The 27888-nt window shown below is 57.0% G+C and overlaps 1 protein-coding gene across 6 annotated transcripts; it reads left to right on the top strand.

Annotated features, from left to right (window-relative positions):
* The first annotated feature begins 16 nt into the window (after nt 1-16).
* Nucleotides 17-27434, top strand: ALOXE3 (arachidonate lipoxygenase 3). Of its 6 annotated transcripts, none has more exons than XM_047833961.1 (16): nt 17-309; nt 688-979; nt 1601-1805; nt 3040-3121; nt 3634-3753; nt 4042-4167; nt 7800-7903; nt 8459-8631; nt 9361-9504; nt 9592-9795; nt 9888-9974; nt 10592-10761; nt 11313-11434; nt 15435-15535; nt 16076-16246; nt 27367-27434. In XM_047833961.1, the coding sequence occupies exons 1-16, from the start codon at nt 299-301 to the stop codon at nt 27403-27405; spliced, it is 2151 nt and encodes a 716-aa protein (XP_047689917.1). In that variant the 5' UTR covers nt 17-298; the 3' UTR covers nt 27406-27434. The 6 variants fall into 6 exon arrangements, with proteins under 6 accessions (XP_047689917.1, XP_047689915.1, XP_047689914.1 ...); XM_047833959.1 differs by lacking the exon at nt 27367-27434 and adding an exon at nt 20602-21572 and having other exon boundaries at nt 1691-1805; XM_047833958.1 differs by lacking the exon at nt 27367-27434 and adding an exon at nt 20602-21572 and having other exon boundaries at nt 4045-4167.
* Nucleotides 27435-27888: the final 454 nt, after the last annotated feature.

Raw genomic sequence — 27888 nt, 5'->3', positions numbered from 1 at the left:
GCGGGCGGGCCCGGAGCGGAACGGATGCCACAGGGGACCTCCCGACGCCGTGAGCCCTGAGTCCGCTTTGGCCCCCTGATCCGCCCCATTTCAAGGGAGGGACCGAGATCGGACGTGCGGCGAACCGGCGACACAGAGGGCCGGGCGTAGGGACCGCGGCGCGCAGGGGAAGCGACAGGAAAGTTGTGCTCGGCTGACTCCGGTGCGGTGGGCACTCGGGGCGACTCACCTGCGTGAGTCGACAGTCATGTGTGGCTGATGCCGAGTACGGCTCACCTGTGCACAGTGATTCACGTGGATGATTCACAAGTAGGCAATGCGGGTGCCCTGGGCCCAGTCCCGGCTGAGAGAGAGGGAGAGGGTCTCGGGGCAAGTTGGGGAGTGGGCGGGCCGGGGCCCCAGGGTATCAGTCGGCGGGACAGTGTCCCAACCACACAGGTGTCACCTGCTCCTCGTCTCCCTGTTGGCGTCTGGTCCCTCCCTTCCCAGTGGGACTCTGGCTCTTGATATTCATCTGGGTGAGCCCGGTCCTGCCAGCCAGAGAGACCGGCTGTGCCAGAGGTCAGCAAACAAGACTAAGGGGAGGAGAGAGAGCCCGCGGTGAGCAAGGACGGAGACCGGGAGCTCCGGGGAGGAGAGCGAGCCCGAGAGCACCCCACGGAGAGAACCCTGGGCCTTTCCTTCCAGGTGCACCTGCCCCTGCCCCCAGACTCCGCGGCCCTGCAGCGCAACAGCTCGGCTCAGCCCCGCCCGCCGCTCCCCTCCTCCGAGGCGCTGCTTGCTGGAGTCATCGTTGCCGGGGACATCCCTCCCTCCCTCCCTCCCTCCCACCATGGCCGTGTACAGCGTGTGTGTGACCACCGGTCCCTACCTGATGGCGGGGACCCTGGACAACATCTCTGTCACCCTGCTGGGCACTTGCGGGGAGAGCCCCAAGCAGCGGCTGGATCGCTTGGGCAGGGACTTCGCCACTGGATCGGTGAGTACAGAGGGCAGGGGAGGGAGGGGCGACCTCTGAGGGTCGCGGCCAGCAGGGGACCCTGAAGGAGGGGAGGGGTCATTCCCCCAGGTCATTCGTCCAGCCTTGGGGGGGACTCCGGACTCCAACTCTGACCTCCTCACCATCCTGTCTTTCCTGGGGTGTGATAAACCCTACTCAGGCCGGGCTGTGAAGAAGGGGCCCTGGGCTGGGGGGAGGGTCAGGAGAATTTCACCTGCTCCCTGGCTCCTCCCATAACTGAAGGTGGGCTTTGGGCAAGTGGCTTGCCCTCTCTGAGTCCGGGTTTCCTCTTCTCCGGAGGGGATCTGCCTGCCTCCACCAGGACCCCAGGATTTTTGCTGGTGGCCTACACGAGGGTGGGGGAGCCAAGGAGGCTGGTGAGATCCAGAACCCTCTCTGCCCGCACCCGGTGTCTCTGTGGCTGCCACTGCTTGGACGAAGGGGGTGCCTTTTCCCAACTGGTACAAAGGCACTGCGTGGCTTAATTATATGCCAGGACAGGTGGGGGCGTAGATGCCCCTTGGAAGGTGGAAGGATGCCCCCCCCCACGGTTCCTGGCCTCTCACCTGCTTGCTTTTTGGTCCCCCCCCGCCCCCGCAGGTGCAGAAATACAAGGTGCGCTGCCCAGCCGAGCTGGGGGAGCTCTTGCTGCTGCGTCTGTACAAGGAACGCTATGCTTTCTTCCCCAAGGATTCTTGGTACTGCAGCTTCATTTGTGTCACGGCCCCCGATGGCACCTGCACCCAGTTCCCCTGCTATCAGTGGATTGAGGGCTATTGCACCGTAGAGCTGCGACCAGGAACAGGTGGGCCAGAGGCAGGGGCTGGCCGCTGTCTGTTGGGATTAGGGGTGGGCATGGGGCGCCTGGGTAGCTCAGACCCCACGGTGTGTGGGTTCAAGCCCCACGTCGGGCTCTGTGCCGACAGCTCGGAGCTTGGAGCCTGCTTCGGATTCTGCGTCTGCCTCTCTCTCTGTCCCTCCCCTGATCCTGCTCTGTCTCTCTCTCCAAAGTAAATAAACATAAAAAAAAAAAAAATGGAATGACGGGTGGGGTCTCACAAAACCCAGGTTGTAGGGAACAGGGGTGGGGTTAGGGTACCTAGAACTCAGAACTCCCCAGTAAATGCTTTCTGAAAAAAGTGAGCCTTTAGAACCCTGAATTTCTGGGCAATATTCACACACAGTCTCCACACTCATACTTGTCCTAGACACACACACACACACACACACACACACACACACACACACACACACAGAGTCCCTCTGTGCTTCCCCAGAGTGAATCCCTCTGGCGCCCACCGTGGGGTCAGACCACAGTCAACTGAGTCAACAGGTGTGGAAGGCCTGAATAATGAGCTGGAAAGGCCCTGGCAACTACTACTGGCTTTTCTGGCGTGGACGAAGTCCCTGTGGGTGCTGTTAGGATTCTTTCTTGCCTTTGGGGGGGGGAGGGCTTCCAAGGATGCCCAGCTCGAGCTCCTTCAGGTTCTGGACCCCCAGATCTCCTGAGCTGTCTGAGATCACTGAGAGGCAAGACCAGGGCTGGTCCGGGTGTTAACGTGTTAGAGATGAGAGGTGATGTTCCAGGTCAAGATAAAGCGAGGGGTCTTTACTTACCCCCCTCCGCCCCCTAGTGGGTTCTTCACAGACGTCTAAATGCCCATCTGTCATCATAATACATCCATCTGCCCATCGCTTCCCCAAATATATCCGTTTATCAGTCATTTGTCAAGTGCATGTTACATGCACGGCGTGGGGGCACACGCTAGATGCTGGGAACACAAAACACGACTGCAACATAATTTCTGCCCCCAAAGACTCTTGGGAAAGAGATAAACATACAGGCGATTAGGTTGATTGTTACAATTTCGGGGTGAGGTTGTCCTCAGTCTCTTCTGCTGATGAACACACAAGAACGTGGGTGATCCATGTTGCTGAGAGGGATTGGGTTCAAGGGTTAGGGGGTTCAGGCAAGCTTCGCTGGAGGAGGTGTTGTTTGAAAAGAGGCTCATAGGACGAGGGATTTTCATTCCCCACAGCCACAACTATTTGTCAGGACTCCCTGCCCCTCCTTCTGGATCACAGGAGACGGGAACTCCAGAGTCGACAGGAATGCTACCGGTGAGCCTGCCTAATTCGACTTCTTTCCCCCATCTTTACTGTCCCCTCTCAGCCTTAGTCAGACTACTACTCACTCTGACCTCAGATCCAATCAGGACCTTCATCTGAACCTCACATCAGTCTGAGGTTGACTCACACCAGTACCAACAATTCTCAGCGAATCCACACTCAACCCACAGATACCCTGGATGTCACCCAGATGTCAGACACGACCCTGGTATTGGCCGGTCTCAGCCCAGCTTCAGCCTCCTGCCCCCCTTCTCCCCCACCCCAAAGCGGCCACGATCTCCAATGCAAACCCAGCTCCAAACCAGTCTGGACGTTCACGTTGTCCCCAAACGCCTCTCTGACCCGCAGCCCAGTGACTTCAGGGAGGAAATTCCAATTCTTTGTCACCTACCCAGAAAGTGGGTGGTTTCTGGGAGTTTTAATTTAAAGTCACGTCTTTAAAATCTAAAGAAGGTTATGTTTATTCTCAGTCGGACCTCTGACCTCTTTCTTTCCCTTGGAAGCTGGAAGGTCTATGCCCCTGGCTTCCCTGGCATCATAGACGTCAGCAACTTCGAGGAGATGGAAACAGACAAGAAATTTGCCCTGACCAAGACGGCACCTTGCACAGACCAAGGGGACAGGTGACAGGGGAGCCCAGGCTTGGGAGGAAGGTGGAGGGCGTGACCTGAAGGTTGGGACGATGGGGCCCGGGCAGCCAGGAGAGAAGACAACTAGGGTTTAATCCAGGAGTCAGGACAGAAGGGGCAGAGGTGACCCCAAGGGTCTGGCGGGGAGGTGGCTTCAGGCCAGAGCGGAGGGGGCTGGGCAGGGGTCCAGAGCAAGGCAAGGACAGAGGGAGGGAATTAAGGGGAGTGGGCTGCAGGTCCGTCTGACTGGTGTCTGTCTTTCTGCGCCCCCCCCCCCCCCAGCAGCGGGAATCAGTACCTGCCTGGCTTCCCCATGAAAATTGACTTCCCGTCCCTGCTGCACATGGACCCCAATATTCGCTACTCGGCCACCAAGACGGTCTCCCTGCTCTTCAACGCCATCCCTGCGTGAGGCCACTGCCCTCCCTGCACTCCTGCTCAGTCTGCCTTCTGCCTCCGCTCTTCCCGTGTCCTCCTGCCCGTGTCCCCCTCTGCACATCTCTGTCCCCATGTCTCCTCCCTATCCTCATCTCCCCCTCTGTCCCCATGTCCCCCTCTCTGTCCCTGTGTCCCTATCTGTGTCCCTATGTCCCCTCTCTGTCCCTGTGTCCCTATCTGTGTCCCTATGTCCCCTCTCTGTCCCTGTGTCCCTATCTGTGTCCCTATGTCCCCTCTCTGTCCCTGTGTCCCTGTCTGTGTCCCTATGTCCCCTCTCTGTCCCTGTGTCCCTGTCTGTGTCCCTATGTCCCCTCTCTGTCCCTGTGTCCCCCTTTCTATCCTCATCTCCTCCCTCTGTCCCCATATCCCCCTCCCTGTCCCTGTGTCTCTGTCTCTGTCCCATCTGCCCCCATGTGCCCCTGTCTTTGTGTCCCTCTCTCTGTCGCCATGTCCCCCTCTCTGTCCCTGTCTCCCTGTCTCTGTCCCATCTCCTCCCTCTCTGCCCCATGTCCCCCTCTCTGCCCCATGTCCCCCTCCCTGTCCCTGTCTCTGTCCTCATGTCCCCTCTCTGTTCCCATGTCTCCCTCTCTGTGCCCATCTCCCCCTTTCTGTCCCCATGTCCCCTCTCTGTTCCCATGTCCCCCTCTCTGTCCCCATCTCCTCCTCTCTGTTCCCATGTCCCCCTCTCTATCCGCGTGTCCCCCTCTCTGTCACCATGCCCCCCTCCCTGTCCCTGTCTCATGTCGCCTCTCTGTCCCCATGTTCCCTCTCTGTCCTCATGTCCCCTTTCTGTGCCCATGCCCCCTCTCTGTCCCCATGTCCCCCTCTGTCCCCATCTCCCCCCTTTCTGTCCCCATGTCCCACTCTCTGTCCCGTCTCCTCCTCTCTGTCCCCATGTCCCCTCTCTGTTCCCATGTCTCCCTCTCTGTGCCCGTCTCCCCCTTTCTGTCCCCATGTCCCCTCTCTGTTCCCATGTCCCCCTCTCTGTCCCCATCTCCTCCTCTCTGTTCCCATGTCCCCCTCTCTATCCGCGTGTCCCCCTCTCTGTCACCATGCCCCCCTCCCTGTCCCTGTCTCATGTCGCCTCTCTGTCCCCATGTTCCCTCTCTGTCCCCGTGTCCCCTTTCTGTGCCCATGCCCCCTCTCTGTCCCCATGTCCCCCTCTGTCCCCATCTCCCCCCTTTCTGTCCCCATGTCCCACTCTCTGTCCCGTCTCCTCCTCTCTGTCCCCATGTCCCCTCTCTGTTCCCATGTCCCCCTCTCTGTCCCCATCTCCTCCTCTCTGTTACCATGTCCCCCTCTCTGTCCTCGTGCCCCCCTCTCTGTCACCATGCCCCCCTCCCTGTCCCTGTCTCATGTCCCCTTTCTGTCCCCATGTTCCCTCTCTGTCCTCGTGTCCCCTTTCTGTGCCCATGCCCCCTCTCTGTCCCCATGTCCCACTCTCTGTCCCCATCTCCCCCCTTTCTGTCCCCATGTCCCACTCTCTGTCCCCATGTCCCACTCTCTGTCCCCATCTCCCCCTTTCTGTCCCCATGTCCCCTCTCTGTTCCCATGTCCCCCTCTCTGTCCCCACCTCCTTCTCTCTGTTCCCATGTCCCCCTCTCTGTCCCCGTGTTCCCCCCCATTCTCTTTCTCCCCATCACTTCCTGTTTTTCCTTTGTCATCACCCCTTTCTCCATTCCTCAAATCTAGGAAATTAACTGAGCACCTCCTCAGTGCAGAGCTCAGTCCCAGGCCCTGTTGGTGGGACCGTGTTGAGTGGGGCAGGGAGGCCAGGCCCTGAAGTTTCAAGGAAGTGAAGTCAGACCATGTCATGTTCAGACCCCGGAACCAACACTTTCTAGCTGTGTAACCTTGATCTTCACTTAGCCTCTTAACACTTTCCTCATCTGTCAGATGACAGGAATACGCATCCCTGCCTCACAGGTTGGGGGGAGAGTAATCAGGAGAACACCCGGTACGAAACAGTCTCGGTGGATGTGACCGAGCAGTAGTATTAGGATGTGCTCTACGGCCACGAGGGGCTCAGTGTCCCCCGGGGGACATGTGGCACAGTTCATTAGGGATCGGAGGGGCCATTGGCAGCTCAAGTCAGCTTGAGGCTCTGACTGTGACGTGGTGGAGGGGGTAGAGTGGACACTCCGGGCCAGAGGCGGCAGGGCTGAGTAGAGGCCGACAGGTGCCTCCCGAGAAGGCGAGTGGGACTGAAGCCGACTTTGGGCCACGGAGAGTGGAGCTGAGCGGGGAGTGGGGGGGCGGTTCTGGGCAAAGCCAGGCTGGCCTGGAGGGAGGACGGACAGGTTCGGCTGGACATCTGTGCAGTGGAAGGTCCAGAGGAGTCCAGGGCAAGAGGCTGGATCCTCATCCTCGGGGCTCCTATGCTGACCGATTCTCTGGGAGCAGGACTAGTGGGAGGGGAGCAGAGGTGAGGTGAGAGTGAGCTCGGGAACGTCTGGAGACAGCTGCAGGTGGCTCAGGCCTCAGGGCAAGGATGTGGCAGGGTTGCTGGACGAGAGTCACCTGAGCTGGTCCCCGGATGGACGTGTGGGTCTGGACGAGGCGAGGGAAGGCCCCGGAGATCTAGGACAGCCTGCGTGGGACTCAGAGACGGCCGTGGGCGGAGGGAGCTGGTGTTTGACAGCCGTGGGGGATTCATGGAGACGAGGGGCTGTGTCCGGGCTCCAGTGCGGGCAATGGCAGGACGCTCTGGAGGAGGGGTGCGCCAGGCCCTCGGAAAAGGAAGACCTTTTCTTTCTCCTTCATTGCCTCCTCACTCTCTGCTTTAACACCGAGCTCTCGCCTGCTTCCTCCCCTCTTCCAGGCCTTCCTGGGCAGGTGCTCAGCAAATGCTGTGGCCTGAGGGGCGGGCAGCTCAGCAGATACTCAGGAAGTTGTCCCTGGGGACGTCACAGATGCGCCTTTGCCCGCATCCTTCATGGCATCTGAGCAGACTCACACAGCCGCCTTCCCCACCGCGCACGGCAAACCCACCTGTTGGGTGTCGCATTCCCTCCCGTTGGCCTTGACTCCGTTAGGGAGTGATTAAAATGAACCGATATGTCCACTGACGGAACCACCCAGGCGCCCCAAGCATTTTTTTCCGGATTATAAAATAACACATGCTTGCTGTAAAAAAATTCAAGCAGTGTGGGCGCCCACAAAGTGAAAAGTGCACGGCCCCCCAGGCTGCCAACCCCTCGTTTACCAGTCTGGTGTAGAAAGCAAAGTTTCGCGAGAAGGCCGTGGTGGGGAGGGACCGGGGGATGGCAGGCTTCCGAGCCAGCCCTAGCAGCTGGGGCTTTGTCCTGTAGGCAGTCAGGGGTCAGTGAAGGTCTGCGACAAGATGGGAACTTGGAGAAAAGCCAAAACGCCAATGAAGACAACTCGTCTGCAACACGTAGCCCCGTGCACCCCTGTGCGTATCCATGTGGAGTCACCCCTACGAAGCCCCAACTGGCCACTAGACTTCTCTCGCGCTCACACTGTTAGGCTCCTCTGCTCCGGGAATTGACCTTGTCTGGTCCCTCCAGGACTCTAGGCTGGGGGCACAGTGCCCCTGGCAGCCCCAGGCCCCACCTCGCTTCTCCCCCCCCCCCCCCCAGGTCCTTGGGCATGAAGCTTCGAGGACTGCTGGACCGCAAGGGCTCCTGGAAGAAGCTGGATGACATCCGGAATATCTTCTGGTGTCACAAGACTGTCACTTCAGGTGTGCAGAGCCGGGCAGATGTCTGTCCCCCGCCCCTACCCCGTGCTCAGAACCCTCAGCCCCATTCTGGGAAGGGGCCCTCCTCCAGCCGTCCCAGGGAGACTGTGGGGTCCTAGGGCGTGGGGCTCCTGGTTTCGTGAGTGGCAACCATCACAGAGGCCCCTTAGGAGCTCACGCCGTCTCCCCTTTCCCTGGGAGGGGACAGGAATAGGGGAGTGAGGACAGAGAGACACTCCACCTGCCTGGGAGAGGGTCAAGGGTCATTTAGGGAGTCCTAATCCTGACCAGGGGCACTGGCCTCTCTTCCGCTACTGTGACCATCGCGAGTTCTGTCACTGGGGCCAGGCTGGGATTCGGGTCTCTGCACCCACCACTCGGCTGGGCCAAGTCACTCCGTCTCTTTGACTCTCAGGGTCCTGCGTGAAATTGATTAATTTCACCTGCCTCGCAGGGCTGCTGGGAGGGGAGCCTAAACCAAGGGAGCAAAGGACTGGGCACGGGGAGGATCTAGGGATGTGGCTTCCAGACCCAGTGGTCCCCTCTCTTGCCCCCTAGAGTATGTCACGGAGCACTGGTGTGAGGACCCGTTCTTTGGGTACCAGTATTTGAATGGTGTCAATCCCGTCATGCTCCACTGCCTCTCCAGCCTGCCCAGCAAGCTGCCTGTCACCCATGACATGGTGGCCCCCTCGCTGGGTCCGGACACCTGCCTGCAGACAGAACTAGAGGTGGGTGATTTGTCGTCATGGATACAGGATGGGCGTGGACGGTAAGGGCCGGACGGCTGGGGCCACCTCCAGTCTGCAGGCCTCATCCGCTGGGCAGCACCGGCTTCGAATTGGTGCAAACGGAGGTGGGGGCCAGAAGGCGCTCAGCCATGCTTGGAAGCCTGAGATGGGGCCTGGTGAAGAGCGAGCAGGACAGCCTGGAGGAGAAGGCCCTGCCCGTGTTCTGGGGCTTCCAAGATCCCCAGAGCTGAGGCCCAAAGAAAGCTATGTTAGGACAGGGGGAAGGCAGCGCAAGGAGACACAGGAGGAGCAATCACGGGGCAGGAGGAGCTCTGAGGGTCTGGGAGAAAATGATGGGCCAGTCTCTCTGCGGCAGCCAAGCCCTCGGGCATCCTCCAGGAGGCTGGAAACGTCGCAGTCAATTCTGTGTGTGTTTATCTTGCTGTTGTTGGATACACTGACAGGGTCACTGAGTGGAGAGAGCAGGAGGGACCAGGCAGGGGCGTGGGGAGAGGATGCCAGCTTACACAGGTGGGAGGTTGTGCAACGCGGGACTCAGCTGGACCTCATTCCGGACATGCTGGGAAGGGTTGGGTATCTAACTCTGGACGTGAGCGCAAGCGCCAAGTATTACTGAGGCCCGAATCGGGGTGGGAGTGGGCGGAGAACAGAGAAGGCAGTGGAGCGCGGGTCGGGGGCCACTTGTGAGCCTCTGTGCGCCTTCCCCAGAGGGGGAATGTCTTCCTAGCGGACTACTGGATCCTGGAGGAGGCCCCCGTCCACTGCCTCAACGGCCACCAGCAGTACGTGGCCGCCCCGCTCTGCCTGCTGTGGCTCAACCCGCAGGGGGCGCTGGTGCCCTTGGCCATCCAGGTGAGACCTGGGGCGGGCTTCGGGGGCGGGCTCCGGCGGCACGCCGGCAGCCTCGAGCCTCAACCCCCTTATTATTCTTGGACGCAGCTCAGCCAGAACCCCGGGCCCCAAAGCCCCATCTTTCTGCCCACTGACTCCTACTGGGACTGGCTGCTGGCCAAGACGTGGGTGCGCAACTCGGAGTTCCTGGTGCACGAGCACAACACGCACTTTTTGTGCACGCATTTGCTGTGCGAGGCCTTCTCCATGGCCACACTGCGCCAACTGCCGCTGTGCCATCCTGTCTACAAGGTCGGTGAGACCCCCGGGCCGGGCTAGAGGGGGCGGGCCAGCTCGGCCGGCTCCCCTGACCTTCGGCTCCTGCGCCCTCATCCCGCTCGCAGCTCCTGCTTCCCCACACTCGCTACACGCTGCAGGTGAACACCATCGCTCGAGCCACGCTGCTCAACCCCGACGGCCTGGTGGACCACGTGAGCCCTCCGGCCCCCTTCCGCCCCGTCTCTGAAGCCCCGCCCCGGGGGCGCTTTGCCCCGCCCACAAGCCTCTACGGCCTGCAATCCCATTCCACGGTCCCTGCCAGACCCTTCCCACAAGCCCCGCCTGCCTCCCCCCATTGGTTCCCTACTTGCCCCGCCCATAAGCCTCTACGACCTCCAATCCCATTCCACGGTCCCTGCCAGATCCTTCCCACAAGCCACGCCCCGGCCCCTATTTGCCCCGCCTGCAAGCCCTGTCCCCGCCCCCTCTGTCCGACCCATGGGCTCCGCACCTGCAGGCCCCTGGCTTCTTAGTTTCTGGAGGTGGGGGTGGCCGGCTCCCCTTTGACCACATCCTCCGCTGACCCTGCGCCGAGCTGGCCCTCTCGTCCCCGCCTCCCCGGCGTTAGTTACCAAATACCTAAGGATTACTTCCCACGCACGTAGGAGGCCCGCCACCTCCGCAGCCCGCGCAGGCCCCTCGATGGAGGACCAAGGGCTCCTTGGTTGACTGAATAATTCCCCCCTGCTGAGTCACTAGCCTCCTCTTGCCCCCAGGCACTGGGGTGGGGTCTGGGCCGTCCCCAAGCCCAGCTGTCTTGTGTTGTCAGGTGACGTCCGGCGGGAGGCAAGGCCTCCTCTACCTCATAAGCACAGGTCTGGCCCACTTCACCTACACCGATTTCTGCCTTCCGGACAGCCTGCGGGCCCGCGGCGTCCTGACCATCCCCAACTACCATTACCGAGACGACGGCCTGAAGATCTGGGCGGCCATTCAGAGGTGCGGGTTGGGGGCCTGGGACCTTGCAGCCAGTCTGGCCTCACCAGGGCCTCCTGGCTCAGGGACAGGGTGGACGCCTGTACTCATGCGGGCTGGGGCGCTTGGGGCTGGAGGTGGTGGCTGTGTTTCAGGCCCCAGCACGGAGCACCCCAAGGGTGAGAGTTGGGGTTGGGGTCCTCAGTGAAATGACAGGTAGCTGTGGCCTGGGCAGAGCCTGGGCTGTGTATGAATGTGGGGGAGAAAGGAAAGGCAGGGTGTCCAGAGGAATCAGGGCAGGTGAAGTGTAGGCTGGGACCCCAGGCTCTCTCGTCAGTGCACTGTCCCCCCAGACGCCTGTGTGGAAAGGAGGCCCCGAGTACCCATGACTCGGGAGTGCCCAAACTTGGGCCCTTGGGTTCCATCCGGATCTGAGGGTCCCCGCTGGACCCTGGTAGGCTCCCAGTGGGTGCTGGCTGTCTGGCTCTCCCCAGCCTCAGGGCACTGGGCCTTGGATTTCTGGCCAGCCTTGAGCCCAAGGTCAGGCCCTTAGCATTTGCATGTCTTTTCTGCAGCTTTGTCTCAGAAATCGTGGGCTACTATTATCCTAGCGACGCATCTGTGCAGCGGGACACGGAGCTGCAGGCCTGGGTCGGCGAGATTTTTGCTCAGGCCTTCTTGGGCCGGGAAAGCTCAGGTATCTCCTCTCCATCCCCCAACCACAAGCTCCCAAGGACTCGGTGCCCTCCCTGGCCTCACCTGTTACTTAGTTCTTACTTATGGACCAGCCTTTGAAGTACATCCTATGCTTTTTTTCCTGAGGCTTTTCCCCTCCTCTTTAAACAACAAATTTTATTTTTTTTAATGTTTATGTATTTTTGAGAGAGAGAGAGAGAGAGCGGGAGCGGGAGAGGGGCAGAGAGAGAGGGAGACAGAATCCGAAGCAGGCTCCTGGCTCTGAGCTGTCAGCACAGAGCCTGACGCGGGGCTCGAACCCACGGACCGTGAGATCATGACCCGAGTTGAAGTCGGGCGCTCAACCCCCTGAGCCCCCCCCCCCCCCGGACGCCCCACTTTAAATCACGTGACATCTGCCGTGGCTGGATTGAAAACGCGGGACTAGCTGTTCTGCGGAATGTGTCGCCTTCCGAGTTAATCCAGTGGCTTCCTCGCGAGGTCATTCGGCTTGCTACTCTACTCGCTGTGTGTTCCGTCGATGGGAAGTAACATCTAAAGGTTAAATGTTGGGGCAAGAATATTTCTCAAGTGATGCTATGTTCCCCGTGTTGCGTCACACGGGGAGGCAAGTAGGGTCAGGTTGTCTCACTGTTAGCGATGCCGAGTGATTTCTGGGTTAAGGTGGTGACAAGGTCTCTTTGGGATATTTCAAGGATGACCCATCCCCTGCTTTGCAAGCCCACTGTTAATCCTGGGCTGGCCTGGTCCTGAATGCTCCTCCCCCAAAGGCGGTTTTTGTTTTGTTTTTCCTATTTGGGGCTGTTTCCTATTTGAGCCCTGGGATGGGGGGAATCTAATTACTGTTGGTTGACTCCCCTATCTTACTTTATTATTATTTTTTAATTTTTTAATGTTTATTTTATTTTTGAGAGAGAGAGAGAGACAGAGACAGAGACAGACAGATAGGGTGCGAGCAGGGGAGAGGCAGAGAGAGAGGGAGACACAGAACCAGAAGCAGGCTCCAGGCTCTGAGCGGTCAGCACAGAGCCTGATGCGGGGCTCGAACTCATGAACTGTGAGATCATGACCTGAGCCGAAGTCGGATGCTTAACCGACTGAGCCACCCAGGCACCCCAATTATTATTATTATGTTTTAATGTTTATTTATTTCGAGAGAGAGAGAGCACAAGCTGGGAGGGGGGCAGAGAGAGAGGGAGAAAGAGAGGGAGAGCAAGAATCCGAAGCAGGTTCCTCGCTCTCAGCGCAGAGCCCAACACGGGGCTCAAACTCACAAACCGTGAGATCCTAACCTGAGCTGAAATCAAGAGTCGGAGGCCTGACCGACTGAGCCGCCCAGGCGCCCCTCTCCTAGCTTCCATTATTAAACCTGTCTCTTGGGACGCCTGGGTGGCGCAGTCGGTTAAGCGTCCGACTTCAGCCAGGTCACGATCTCGCGGTCCGTGAGTTCGAGCCCCACGTCAGGCTCTGGGTTGATGGCTCAGAGCCTGGAGCCTGTTTCCGATTCTGTGTCTCCCTCTCTCTCTGCCCCTCCCCCGTTCATGCTCTGTCTCTCTCTGTCCCAAAAATAAATAAACGTTGAAAAAAAATTAAAAAAAAAACCAAAAAACAAAAAAAACCTGTCTCTGACTTAATACATCAGAGCATTCTTCAGCTTGACAAACACCTCTTCCGACAGTGCGAGCTAATCCCAGATTCCTGGTTTAAGGCAAGACGCACTGATCAATCAGCTTCGGTCAGTGTGACTTTTGCTTCCATATTTCAAGGGGAACAAATAAACACTAGGAGCTACAGAAAACTTCCCACAGCTCGTCTGACCTCCTTGCTGTTGAATCTCAGCCCTCAAGGTTAGAATATCCACCACCAAGAGAACCTTCAGAAAATTCCCACACGCCCCCCATCAGGTGCCCGGTCCTTCCCCCAAGCCTCGCCAGTTCGGCTGTACCAGCCTCTCTCTCTCCTGACTGTAAGCCTTGAAGTCATCCTTGGCTCATGTCCTCTCTGTCTTCCTGTCTCCCTAAACCCAGTTGGGTGTCCAATTCTTACTGTTCCCATCAATTCGTACTGTCACCACCCAGTCCCTGCATTATAGCAGCTGTCTCTTTGCAGGCCTCACCTTTCTCAGCCCCTTGCTGCTTGCCCGCCAGGCCTGAGGGGCCACCGCCCTGGTAATCCTCTGAAATTGTGCCCAGAAACCGCCTGGCCTGGCACATTCCTTCCCACCCTGCCTTCTTACCTTCTCAGGCATTCACTACACTCAACCGATAATTACTGGGCTCTTCATATTAAGTATTGTTCTAGGTGCTGGGGTTTGGCGGTGAGCACGACAGACAGAAATCCTGGCCTTCACGGAGCTTAACATTCTAGTGGGGAGACTCTGATAATAAATAAATATGTTCGGTGGTTGGTTATAAGCCCCTGGAAACATGAAAACGCGTGTTGAGGAAGGGGGTGGTTTCGGATAGGTGGTCAGGGAAGATCTCTCTGAGGAGGTGATGTTTGACTAGGGAAGTGAGGGAGATAGTTCGGTGAATAACCGGCCTAAGACTATACAGGCAGAGGTATAGCAAGTGCAAAGGCCCTGAGGCAGATGCGTGACAGCAGGTTTGCAGAATATCAGGAAGGCCTGCGTGGCTGAGTAGAGAAGGTGAGAGAGAAAACAGGAGGGAAGGAAATAAAGCCCGAGAAGGAGCGAGGGCCAGATCAAGCAGGGCAGTGGTAAGGTGAGTGGGGTGGGAGGCCCATAGCGGGTTTTAGCAAGGGGAGACATGATCAGATTTCCGGTTCTAAAAGAGCAGATTGGGCTCTGGGAGTATTTGCTGATCCGAGGTAAAAAGAGGAAGGAGTGGACAGATTTCGGCCTGAGCAGCTGTATAAAGATACCAGAATGACGGGGCGCCAGGGTGGCTCAGTCCGTTAAGCGTCCGACTTCAGCTCAGGTCACGATCTCGTGGTCCGTGAGTTCGAGCCCTGCGTCCGGCTCTGGGCTGATGGCTTGGAACCTGCTTCCAATTCTGTGTCTCCCTCTCTCTCCGCCCCTCCCCCGTTCATGCTCTGCCTCTCTCTCTCTCTCTCAAAAATAAATAAATAAATGTTAAAAAAAGAATAAATAAAGATACCAGAATGAGACCCCTGGGGGAGGGCCAGGCTTGGGGAGTCTGTGGGGTAGGGGCGTCAAGCGTCAGGTTTTGCGGATGTTGTTGGAGAGGCCTCGTAGACACCCAAGTCAGAGCGTCAGGTGGCGGCTGGCGATTTATGCCCACGGCTACGCCAAGCTCGGGGTCCAGGCGGAGCCGGAGGCGTGAATTTGGAGGTCACCGGCCAGTGGGAAGAGGTTAAAGCCATTGATTTGCGCGAGATCAGTGAGCAGTGACGTACAGGGAGAAGAGGTCTCATCATGCCCTCCTCTGTCATCTTTTTTTCTGTTCAAAGCTCATCCACTCTTCCAACTCAAGGGGGCCCCTTCCCTTGCCTCTTTCTCCCTGCCTTCGCTTTCCCCAAAGAGCCAAGCCCGGGCCCCCCACGCCCCCCACCTCTGCTTCTATCACTGCGAGCTTCTGAGTGACACTCTGGTCATCTCTGTCACTAAGCCCCACAGTGGATGATCCCTTACTGGGTGCTTGGACAAATCTTGGTGAATTGGGGAGAATTTGAACATTAAGTGCTATGAGGGGCTGTGGATAGAAGTGCCTTGGCAGTCACGGAGCAGAGGCACCTTGACTGTCCGCTTGAACTTGGCTCCTCCAGTGTGAGCTGTGCTGGCTGGGCGTTTTCTGGTCTGATCCCAACACCCAGCTCCTATCCTGACCCCCTTTAGAGACCACAAGCCTTGGTGATGACCATCCCTAACCTCAGCCCAACCCTAATCTTAGAAGACAACAGTGGCCAAATGTTCAGCTCTCGTGTCCTCACTCGCCCCTTGGGGTGAGCCCCGGCCCCGAGCTGCCCCTGGGAAGCCCATGCCCTCCCTCTACACCCTCTCCCCTTCCTCCTGCACCCAGGCTTCCCGCAAAGGCTGTGCACTCCAGGAGAGCTGGTGAAGTTCCTTACTGCCATCATCTTCAACTGCTCGGCCCAGCATGCCGCGGTCAACAGTGGGCAGGTGAGGCTGCAGGGGGCAGGCCTGGGTGGGGCGGGGACGGGGCTATGCAAGGTTGGGCTCAACGATGGACGTGAGGCCAGAGTTGGGGTTGAGAGTGTGGGTGTGTCAGGGTTGGGGTGGGTTTACGATCGGGGCTGAGGCTGGTGGTGAGCGGGTGGAGTGGGTCCAAAGTTGTGGCGGTGACTCCAGTTGGTGTTGTGTAGGAAGTGGAACTTATGGGGCCCCATCATGGCGGGGACGCAGCCGGGTGGAGTATCAGGTCACTCTGGGTGGCATGCCAGCCCAAGGCCCTTTGCTGGGGTTACCTCCTCTCTGGGTCCTGCTCCTTCCTTGGTGATTCACTCTACCCAGTCGTGGAACATTGGATGGGGAGTGACAAGGGGTGAGCCTCCTACCCCACTTCTGGAACTTTCTACCCTATACTCCTCCCTGTCTTCCCTTTCCACCATCCTCTCATTTCCCAACTGTGGGAACTGGGATGATGAAGGAGCTGGTTCCCTGCTCTGCCCAGCTGACTCAACTGGGGCGGGGTCCCTACAGCATGACTTTGGGGCCTGGATGCCCAATACCCCATCATCGATGAGGCAGCCCCCACCCCGGACCAAGGGGACCGCCACCCTGAAGAGTTATCTAGACACCCTCCCAGAAGTGAACGTCACCTGTAACAACCTTCTCCTCTTCTGGTTGGTCAGCCAGGAGCCCAAGGACCAGGTGTGTATGGAGGATGGGGTGGAGTGGGGGTGGGGTAGAAGTGGGGGGCTTACAGGGCCTGGGCAGTGGCAATGGTTTCCAGGGGGGATTGGGGACTGAGTGCTGCCATTTATGTCCACTGCTGAGCTGTCTTGGGTTCCTCAGTTTCTTTAGGAAGTGATAGTTGATCCCCAAAGACATACATTGAAGCAAATACCAGTTTAGTGGCTAGGGCATAACGTCCATTGAATTCACCAGTTTACCAATCCATCCACCCATCTGTTCATCCATCCATCCATCTATCCATCCATCCATCCACCCACTCACTCATCCATCCATCCATCCATCCATCCACCCACTCACTCATCCATCCATCCATCCATCCATCCATCCATCCATCCACTCAGACAACCATCCATCCATCCATCCATCCATCCATCCATCCATCCACCATTCATCCATTAACCCCTCATCCATTCATCCAAACATTGAACACACGTTATTTTGGATACCTCCCACATGTCAACATGACACTGGGGACCAGGCATAAGAAGCTGAGTGAGACTTCCCTGCCTTCAAGAATCCTGTGGCCTAGTTGAGGAGACACACAGGGAAGCGGACAAGGACAGTGTCGTCAGAATCATTTATGCATGAACATGTACTTCTTGAGTATTTGTTATGTGTCAGATTTTGGTGGGCATATACAAACCCTATCCTCATGAGCTTAGTCTCGTGATAGAGGTGAGAGTGGGGACTTGTGGAACCTGACCGAGTGTGGGCGAACCCCGGAAGGCTTCTTGGAGGAAGTGACATCTAAGCTAAAACCTGCAGGACAAGTAGGAGCTTGACAGGCAAAGGAAGGGCAGGGTTAGCTGGCAGGCAGGAGGAAAGGCACAACCAAGTGAAAAGAAGTGAAGGTCGGTCCGTTGGGGTGTTGGTGTGACTGCAAACGGTTCGGTGCGGGCACAGCGTTCATTCAGAGCAGGATGGGGAAGCCACTGAAGAACGTTAAGCCAGGGGTGACATGGCTAAACTTGCGTTTCAGCAAGAGCGCCTTCCTGGCAGTGTGGATGGCTGGGAGGGGCAGCTTTGGAGGCAGGAACCTGGCTTGGCCAGGGGAACAGCCCTTTGATCACCAGTTAGCATCATTTTCGTTCACATGTTGGGGCACTTCGCCTGCCTCTGCCCCCCTGGTCTTGTTCACAAGCCCTCTGACGTCTGGGGAATATTCTTATTTCTCGTGCTTGGCTCCGTTTGGTGCAGAGGTGCTATCAGAGCTTGAGGACGCCAGGGACGAGTACCTGGGTCCTGCTCCTTCCTGGTTCCGTTTGCCCGGGACTCGGAGACATTCGTTTTTGTTGTTAGAAAGGAAAAACTCTGGGGGTTTTGGTTCTATTCACACAATACTCTGTTCCCATTCTCAGTACTCTCACTCAGTACTTCTGGCCACTAAATGTGTGTGTGTGGGTGGGGGGGGGGTGTTCCCACATCACATGATTCTCCGACACCAGCTGGGTGTCAGGTAATTTAAACGTTTATTTATTTTTGAGAGAGAGAGGGAGGTGGGGGAGGGGCAGAGAGAGAGAGGGAGACGCAGAACCCGAAGCGGGCTCCAGAGCTCCGAGCTGTGAGCACAGAGCCCACTTCGGGGTTCGAACCCACGAACTGCGAGATCATGACCTGAGCCGAAGTCTGACGCTCAACTGACCGGGCCACCCAAGCGCCCCTCTGTGTTCTGCTTTTTTGGACAGCTCCACTATAGTTCCAGAACTTAGATGTCAATCTGATAGATAAGACATAAAACGGACTCTTGGAAGAGACTAGTAAGATAAACCAGGGACAATCCGAATCATGAGAAATAAGAGGGGACATAGACGTACAGCATTAGGAACGGAAAGGCATCCAGCCACCAGTTAAGGAAATGGGACCAATGCCAAGAAAGCACTGCCTCCGGTTTTATGCAGACACATTTGAAAGAGATGATTTTCTAGGAAAACAATAACGAGAACGCCAGAAGAGGTGAAAACCATGAGCATACATGGAGAAGGTGTAAAAGGTCGGATCCCCCTCCTTTCAAAGGGAGATTCTGGTAAACTTGCAAGGAGCAAGTAATTCCTAAATCATTCAAGCTGCTTGAAGGTACAGGAAAGAAAGCGGAAGCTTCCCAAATCTTTTTGCTGGGAAGCTGGATGCCGGCACCCGGCAGAGGTGGTGACTTTAAGAAGGGAAGTGGGGGGCGCCTGGGGGGCTCAGTCGGTTAAGCGTCCGACTTCGGCTCAGGTCATGATCTCGCGGTCCGTGAGTTCGAGCCCCGCGTCGGGCTCTGTGCTGACAGCTCGGAGCCTGGAGCCTGCTTCCGATTCTGTGTCTCCCTCTCTCTCTGACCCTCTCCCGTTCATGGTCTGTCTCTCTCTGTCTCAAAAATAAATAAATGTTAAAAAAAAAATAAAAAAAAAAAAAAGAAGGGAAGTGGGTCTCAAGGGGGAAAGTTCCAGCCTCAGATCCTCGCTTCCCACCTATGTGACCCTGGGTGTGTAATTGGGCCTCTCTAAGCCTCAATTTCTTCATCTGTAAGGTGGGAATGACAAGAGTGCCTGTCTTACAGGATTGTTGTGCCGTCCTGACATATCAAGTGCTTGCAACACGTTAACTGTAATTAAGAAAATAAAATGATAAACTTGCTCTACTCAGCTGCAACCATCTTGGAAATATATCATTAGCCCGGTGAAGGCCACTACTAAATAGTAAAATAAATCATACACCATGAGGAAGTCTAGTTTATTCTAGAAATGAAAGGCCGATTCAACCTTATGCAATTTGACGGTGTGATTTATTACATTCGTAAAGAAACACCCCGTCTAATCATCTGGATATATGAAAGAAGCCTTTGATAAGCGTGAATAGTCATTGCTGATAAAAACTCAGTGTAAGGTGAAACTCCCAAGCTGAGTTTTGAGAAAAAGTGTCTTTCGGAGGGGCGCCTGGGGGCCTCAGTCGGTGAAACGTCCGACTCTTGGTTTCAGCTCAGGTCATGATCTCACGGTTCGTGAGTCTGAGCCCCGCATCAGGCTCTGCGCTGATGGCTCGGAGCCTGCTTGGGATCCTCTCTCTCTCCCTGTCTCTCTGCCCCACCCCTCTGCTTGCACTCGATCTCTCTCTCTCTCTCTCAAAATAAATATTAAAAAAAAGTATATTTCAGAAAACACTGCATTTATGGTGAGGCAGCAGAGATCTCCTTAGAAAGTCAGGCATGACAAAGTTAAATGCGCCGTGACCACTGTCCTGGGAGGCCCGGTTGGAGGTCCCCGTCAGGGCAGTCAAACCAGACCGAGGATTTGTAAACATCAGGATTATTGGCAATAGTTGTATTGTATGAAGGTTCTATTGGACGGGAGGCGCACGCTGGTTAGAAGGCCGGGCCCCCCCCCGGGAACTGCGGAGGTGAGCCGGCCGTGTGGTCTGGTCACAGAGACAGGGGCCATCCCCTGCTGCCACAGGCTGGCGCTCGCTGTAGTTCACCGCGATATTTCCCGATTGGGGTTGGCCACCCTGTAAAGCGTGACGGCGTGTGGCAATGGCGTGGGAATGACTGGCAAGGTGCCTCAGAATGGGGGTGTCTTCAGAAGCTGCATTTTGAATTGAATCGGGGAGGCGACAGGTGTATTCTTGGCCGTGGCTGCCGGAGCGTGCTTATGTGGATTTCATAACATGTTAACACGTTATGTTGATTTGTGTTAAGGATGTGGTTGTGCTCTTTTAGTTCACAGAACAGTGGACCAGGCGTTGGAAGGAGCCTTTATTATTTAAAAAAATTTTTAATCTGTATTTATTTTTGAGAGAGACAGAGACAGAGTGCGAGTGGGGGAAGGGCAGACAGAGAGGGAGACGCAGAATCCGAAGCAGGTTCCCCACTCTGAGCTGCCAGCATCGAGCCCAAGGCAGGGCTCAAACCCACGGACTGTGAGATCGTGACCTGAGCCGAAGTCGGACGCTTAACTGACTGAGCCACCCAGGCACCCCTGGAAGGGACCTTTAAAAAGATATTCTAGAACAATCCATCCCCCCCTTGCAGGTGCAGAAACAGTCTCCGAGTGACAGGCAGAGGGTTACCAGCAGAGGGAGCGCTAACCTTAGGCTCCCAGCACTCCCAGGTCCCACACTCCCTGGGTGTTGCAGGTGTTGTGGGGGTGTTGGGGGTGGGGGTGGGGGAGGCTGCTCCAAGCAGGTTGTCTGGAGGGGTGGTCTGCGGGTTTGCTTTGCAGTAGCCAGGGCTGGGTCATGCCCTTAGAAGCCACCTTAGCTATATATATTGGCAAACCCTCCATTCTTCGTCCCATCCTGAACATCATCCTGACCGCCACCCGATTTTCTCCCAGCGGCCCCTGGGCACCTATCCGGATCAGCACTTCACCGAGGAGGCCCCTCGGCGGAGCATCGCGGCCTTCCAGAACCGCCTGGCCCAGATTTCGCAGGAGATCCGGGAGCGGAACCAAGGCCTGGTGCTGCCCTATGCCTACCTGGACCCTCCCGTCATCGAGAACAGCGTCTCCATTTAAGCCCTCCTCCTTTCCTCCCTACAAGAAAGGCTCAAACATGAGGACGTGAGGAGGGCGTCCAGGGCCAGAAGCCGCTGGCTAACGTCAAACGCACAATAGGCCCTTCACGAGGGGGAACCCCGTCACCCTTTGCTCTACTTGGGACAGCCTCTTACTTCCCTCTCCTGTGAAAACCTACCTCCTCCCACCAGGAACCCCATAGGGACACTGAGCTCTCTTTCCAGTCCTGCCCCCTCCCCAAACTCCCCCTCTTACCTTGGCTCTTTGTTTCCACTCTCCTCCGGACCTAGGGCCCACCAATCTAACTTCCCTCTCTGGAAAAGCCTGGAAACTGGGCAAGAAAGGATATGTGTCCTGAGTCTGCCATGTGGTCCCCTTTGATGGAGCATCTTTAAGGGGAGGGTTAGAATTAGACCCAACTTGGGGCGCCTGGGTGGTTCAATCAGTTAAGCTTCAGACTCTTGATTTTGGCTCCAGTCATGATATGGTTCGTGAGTTCAAGCCCCGCATTGGGCTCTGTGCTGACAGCACGGAGCCTGCTTGGGGTTCTCTCTCTCCCTCTCTCTCTGCCCCTCCCTCTCTCTCTCTCCTTCTCAAAATAAATAAACATTGAAAAAAAAAAAAAAAGAATTAGACCTAACCTCTAGCTCTTCTCCGGGCTAGCTCCCTGGCCTGGATATGTGTGTGTGTGTGGGGGGGGGGTCCCTCCCAGCTCTTGTCCTCACCCCACAATCCTATTCTACCCTCCTTCCTTTTTTCTCTGTCCTTGAGCCCAGTGAATTCAATAAAACCCAACAGATTTGGTTCCCATTTCATTGTTGTTTTTGGCACATGCATGTGCGTGCGTGTGTGCGTGTGTGCGGCTGGGGTAGCAGGGTATGGGAGGAGGAAGGGGCTGCGGTGAGTCCCTGGGTCATCTGTTCTGGAGACAGGGAGCCTCCCGGCTCAAGTCAGCCCCTAGCCAGGCCCCACGTGCCTGCTGCCACCTCCCAGAGAGTGTCACCCATCCGGAGGTGAAGGAACTTCCATTCAAAGGGCTGATAGGAAAAAAGTCGGTATTTTGCAAAGCCTAGGAAGCCAGCTGCTGGGTGTGCCCCTGGGAGCGGTCACCCGTCTGGACACAGGGAAGACTGGGTCTCCAGCCCTCTGCGGGTGGGTGGGGTCACGATGAGCTCCGCGGGGAGGCGGCTCACCTCTGGCCCGGAGCATTTAGTCCTTGCCCTGCCCCTCCAAGGCTGGCGCCTCTCTGCCTCTGCTGTTCTAGACGCCCATCCCGCCAGCTCCGGTCTCGGCGGGAGCGGGACGGAGGCTCCTGCGGGCCAGGGCTGGACGCGGAGCAGAGCAAGAGAGAACTTTGCACTGGGTCCCGCCGCGGAGATTTCGGGATTGGCTGTCACTGCAGCATAATCAAACCCATCCCGACATAGGTGGTCATCTGGGAAGGCTGATGTTCTCCCATCCAGCCCTGAAGCTCCTAAAATTAGATCTGTGTTGGGGTGCGGTTAAGCGTCCGATCCTTGGTTTCGGTTCAGGGCATGATCTCCCCGTTCGTGGGTTCGAGCCCCGCGTCGGGCTCTGTGCTGACAGCTCGGAGCCTGGAGCCTGCTTGGGATTCTCTGTCTCTCCCTGTCTCTCTGTCCCTCCCCTGCTCTCTCTCTCTCTCTCTCTCTCTCAAAGTAAATAAATAAACTTAAAAAAATTAGGGATCTCCCTCAGGTCAGTCATCCATATCTTCTCTCTCCACGGCCCCCGACGCCTTCCCTGTACCCCGTGTCCCTTGACTTCAGATCCAGCCCCCTTACCCGCTCTGCCTCTAGAGGCAAATTCTGTGTCTGACCAAACCCTGGTCACAGCCTCTCTGTGGCCAGAGTCCCAGTGTCTTCGGACAGGGTAACTGTTCCTCCAACCCTATAGTGCCGGTGGTAGAGGAATCAATCCCACGGCTTTACTGTCACAGTAACTGGGGACCCATCGGGAGAGTCGCCTGGGCGAGGGCTTTGCTAGGCCGCTGAGTCTCCCAGGCCCCACTGCAGACCAATGCCAGTGTTCGTTCCCCCGCTGAGTGGCCGCCTTGGCCTTGGCGGCCAGAAAGAGCTTGCTGTACAGACGTAGCTCCGTGAGAAGCTCAGGACCGAACGCGTCTCCTGAACTGCCATCCCTGGGCCCCCGGGGGGAAGAAAGCACACCAGCCTCTTCTCCCAGCCTCATTCCTCCGCTGTGTGGAAATTCTAGAGCAGCCACTGTCCCACAGACCCAGAGAAAAACACTGCCCGTCCTTTTCCTTGTCAGGCCTGAGCAATCTTCTCCCTGTTCAACCAAACGCCTTCTCCCTTCGTGAACGGGGCGGGTGAGAGGGGACGAGGGTTGGGGGCAGGAAGGGGGTCGGGTTTTCCCTTCCTGTGCCCGTGATCCTCAGAGGAGAGGGTCCCCGTGTGCCATCGTGCATGGGGAGGTGTGTTCGGGGATATCTCGCTGGTGGGTTCCAACCGAAGAATTTAGCCCAAATCCCCAGATTTTGTTCACCTTCGAACAAGGTCGGAGGACTAAGAACTACCCGGAGGCAGCCCTTTGTGGCCGGGACTGTGGCAGAGGCTGGACGGTCAGGCCCCTTAAACCTGGGCTTTGACTTCGGACCACAGGAAGCCTGCCACGGTGTGAGACCACACGCAGGCTCTTGCTTTCGGCTCAGGTCACGATCTCACGGTTTGTGAGTTCGAGCCCCACCGCGGGCTGTGCGCTGACAGAGCGGTGGGGCTCTCTCTCCACCCCCCCCACCTCTCTCTGCTCCTCCCCTGCTCACGCTGCCTCTGTTTCTCTTAAAATAAATAAATAAACTTAAAAAAAAAAAACCACTCAGGCAGCCTGTCCCTCCAGAAAGCCAGACAATCCTTGGCGGGCACCAAGTTAGCATTGGAAGGCATGCCGTGCTAAAAATGCCCCCAAGCCGGAGAGGGAGGGACAGAGGCGGATCACTGGAATCTGGTTTCCCAGAAAGCCAGCTTGGAGGAAAATTTATTGGGGAGACAAACCCGGCGGCACATAGGATTCTGCTCAGGCTCTGGGAAACTCGGGGGACAGGCTGCGGGAGAGAGGCTAGAGCCTATCAGATAGGGGGCTTCTCCAGCCTGCATGCTGAACCCCTATTTTGGTCTGGAAGGAGACTGGTGTTGTGGGACGCACACCAGCCTCTCTTCCCAGTTGGCCTTGAGCCAGTGCCTCAACCTCAGTGGCCCAAATGTCTCAGATAAACGGGAGGGACAAGAAGACCTGGAAAGTCCCTTCCAGGGTTGACATTCCAGGATCTGCTTGCCTCACGGCTCCTGTGTCCCTAGACACTGTTCGGGATCTCCAGGAAGCAGCACACAATCCTTCCAGAGGGTTTCAGGGGGCGGGGCGGAGATGGAGATGACTCCCCGCCCCGCCCCTGCCGGTTGTGGTGTATTAGCCCAACCTTGGGGGGGGGGCGACATGGTGGGGGAGGATGGGTCTGGGGGAGAAGGTGTTACAGACCAGGATGGGCAGGCGCCAGACCCCTTCGGGGCATGTGTTTGAGGACCGGAGAGAAAGTCAAAGTGGCTGCGATAAGGTGACCCGGGGGTGGGCACCAGATGGTCACGCCCCGTCCCCAAGTCCATAGTAAACTCTTGGATTTGACCTAAGGGCAATACCGTTTTATGCTCTGGTGAGTTTTAAGCATGAGAGTGGCCCCATTTGCCTTTTTTTCCTTCTGTGTCCTGGGAGGGGGTGGGGCCCCAGGGTTCGCTCCCTGCCTTGCAGGGCTGGGGTGGGGCAAGCGGTGGAGGGCCCCCCAGCAGCAAGGGCCTCAGCTTCCTGTGTGGGTGGCCATTGTGAGTGAGCCAAGCCAGCGAGCTCGCATCCTTCCCAGGTGCCTCCCCTGCTCTCTGGTCCACCCCTGGCCCAGGAGAACCAGTTCTTCAGCCCCGTGAGCATCTACTCGGTGCCACGTTTTGGCCCAGCCACATTCTCGTGCCTGTCCCATCCGTGTCCGCGGCCACGCTCCCATCCCCACCACCCTCGTCTCCGTCTGTTTCCCCCAGGGGATCTAATTCCCACTCGAGACTCTTGCCCCGATCAAACCCAGAGCCGCCGCCGCTCCGGCGTTTTTGGGGGGGGGGGGGTGGGGAACAAAGGGATCGGCCGCGGGGGGGGGGGGGGGTGGAGATCTGTGGAGGATGGGTTCCGATTTGAGGAGGCAGCTTTCGCGGATGGAGGCAGATCCCCACCGTTTGTGGTGACACCCAGGGTCAGCTCCCGGCCCGGCCCCTCCTCTGTCTTTACCACTGTTATAGAAGGTCAAGGCGGGGCCTCTCACCCCTACTGCCCTGGACTCTGTCCCAGAGGGGCCTGGAAGGGCCGCTCAGGAAACCCCTGAGTCTCGATTCCCATGCCGCCCCCGCCCTGCTCCTCACCCAGATAAGCAGCCCCCTGGGGCACAGTCTCGAGGAAAGGGGCGTGGCTTCAAAGTAGGGGGCTGGGAGAGCTCGCGCGGCATTTGCATCTTGAGATGCAAATTTGCACCATCAGTCTCCTAGCATCCCCCAAGAGTCATCTGGGTGGCTGAGCAGAGCCCAGGAGGGCAGGCCTGACCTGCCTGACAGCTCCTGTCCTTGGCCCAAGGGCAGCACTGTGCCCAGGCGGATGAGACAGCCCTGCCAGTCACCCAGCACAGGCATGACTACCCTCAGCCTTCTCCCAGTCCTGCCCCCATCCCCGTACCCCATTCCTGTCCCCGCCGTCACCACGCCAACCCCCCCCCCCCTCCCTGCCTCAGGCCTCACGCTAACCCCAACCCAGCCTTCCTCTCTGAGTCCTACCCCTGATTCCAGTCCCACCACTGATCCACTTCCCAGCCTTGACCTTGTCCTCATCACCAGCCCCTCCAACCATTAAGAATCATGTTTTCGGGGCACCTGGGTGGCTCCGCGGGTGAAGCATCTGACTCCTGGTTTCAGCTCAGGTCATGATCTCATGGTTTGTTGAGTCTGAGCCCCACAGCAGGCTCTGTGTTGACAGCACAGAGCCTGCTTGGGATTCTCCTCCTCTCTCTGTCCCTCCCCTGCTCTCTCCCTCTCTCTGTCTCTCTCAAAAATAAATAAATAAACATTAAAAAATGAGAAAAAAAAAAAGAATCATGTTTCAAGAGTCTCCCAGGTGCCAGGAGATGGGGAGAAAGCCCATCCAAACAACAGTCTAATCTAGGGGAAGATGGGTGTCAGTCAAAGATATTAGCTGCAGTACGGTGAGAGCCATAAATAGTTCACTTTAGCCTTCCGCGATGAAGCAATTATCAAGTTAAGATCAGAAGGGAGAGGAAACTTAATCAGCTCCAAGATGTAGAGTGGGACAGCATGTGCAAAGGCCCTGTGGTTGGAAGGGGGATTGGCCTCACTCCCTTCATGTCTTTACTCAAAAGTCCCCTTGTCAAAGAGTGCCTCCCTGGCCCCTCTGTACCTAAAGTTTGCCTCTTATCCGTTTTTTAAAAAATATATATATTTTTTAATTTTTTAAATGTTTATTTTATTATTTTTGAGAGAGAGAGAGAGCGGGCGAGCAGGGGAGAGGCAGAGAGCAAGAGGGAGACACAGAATCCGAAGCAGGCTCCAGGCTCTGAGCTGTCAGCACAGAGCCCGACGCGGGGCCTGAACCCACAAACCGTGAGATGGTGACCTGAGCCACCCAGGCGCCCCTGCTCCCTCATACTTTATAATTTCCTTCCCTGCTTTGTTTTTTCTCGTCAACGCTTATCGCCATTGGACATAATATTGTATTTGCTTCATCCGTACACAGTATTATCTGTTTCCTCCGCTAGAACTAGAACGTAAGCTCCAGGGGGAAGGGCAGCAATTTGCTTTGTTTACAGAACGCGCCTAGGGCCTGACTAGTGCCTCTGGGCACACAGTAGGGGCTCCGTTAGCATCTGTTGGTGGCGCCGGAGGGGAGGCTCGTTGTCCAGGCAGAAGAGAGCACAGGGGAACTTGGGGGAATGAAGTCTATAAGACAGGCCGTGGGAGCTACGTCATTACCCGTCATTACCCGGAAGGTCAGAGGGGGCCACTGCCAGGCTTGAGCTGGGGTGGGACGGGGTGCCGGTGACTTGAGCACATTTGGGTCTTAAGAAGGTCATTTCACTCCCTAACCCCAACCACATCCCTGTCTCTAAGCTCAGCCTGAATCGCACCCTCACCCAATCCAGAACCTACTGGAATCTTCTCTCCATCTCAGAATCCCAGCCCGCTGTGGCCCTAACTTGGCCCCGGGGCGCTGTGTGAACTTCCCTCAACAGTGAGGAAGGGTGACTCCCCAGAGGGCATCGGAGAGGGTGCTTCCTGGTTGGCCCCAGCTGTGTCTAAGGGCGGAAGGCTAGAAGGCAGGTCCAGGCAGGGTGGATGGGAGTGTGACCCTCCCCTCACTCTCCCACTCTCTCCCATCATCTAACTGCGGTCCCCCGCACCTCCCTACACTCAGCTCTGTCCTGGGGCCCCGGACCACCCCAGTCCTCATGCCTCCTGCGTCTGCGATTCTATGGGACACTAGCCCCCAATCCCACCTCTCTTCCCGCCCCAGATTTTCCCCAGAGCGCTTCCTGTCCAAACAGACGAATGATTGTTTCCTTCTCTTCCGGCTTCAGGAAGCTCTGTGAGTATTTCACTTGTTCTGTGCATCTGCAGTGCCTAGAAGGGTGCCTGGAACCCTGTGTGCTCCAGAAACATCTCCCGAATGCATGAAGGCAGGAAGGAATGATTTGGTTCCAGACGAGCCCAAGTCTCTTGGAGCCCAACCTTTATTCCAATCCTCTGTTTAGCTTCATCAGTTTTTTTTGGGGGTGGGGTGGGGTGGGGTGGGGGAGGTGAGGATGAGTACTTTATAAAATGAAAGAGGAGTATCTGGGGGGCTCAGTTGGTTAAGTGTCCAATCTTGATCTTGGCTCAGGTCATGATCTCATGGTCCGTGGGTTCAAGCCCCGCATCGGGCCCTGTGCTGACAGCTCGGAGCCTGGAGCCTGCTTCCGATTCTGTGTCCCCCTCGCTCTCTGCCCCTCCCCTGCTCGTGCTCTGTCTCTCTCTCTCGCAAGAATAAATAAAACAT

Source organism: Prionailurus viverrinus, chromosome E1, assembly GCF_022837055.1.
Source record: "Prionailurus viverrinus isolate Anna chromosome E1, UM_Priviv_1.0, whole genome shotgun sequence".
Lineage (NCBI taxonomy): Eukaryota > Metazoa > Chordata > Mammalia > Carnivora > Felidae > Prionailurus > Prionailurus viverrinus.
The sequence above is the reverse complement of the archived record's forward strand: the minus strand, read 5'-3'. Positions and strand labels throughout refer to the sequence as shown.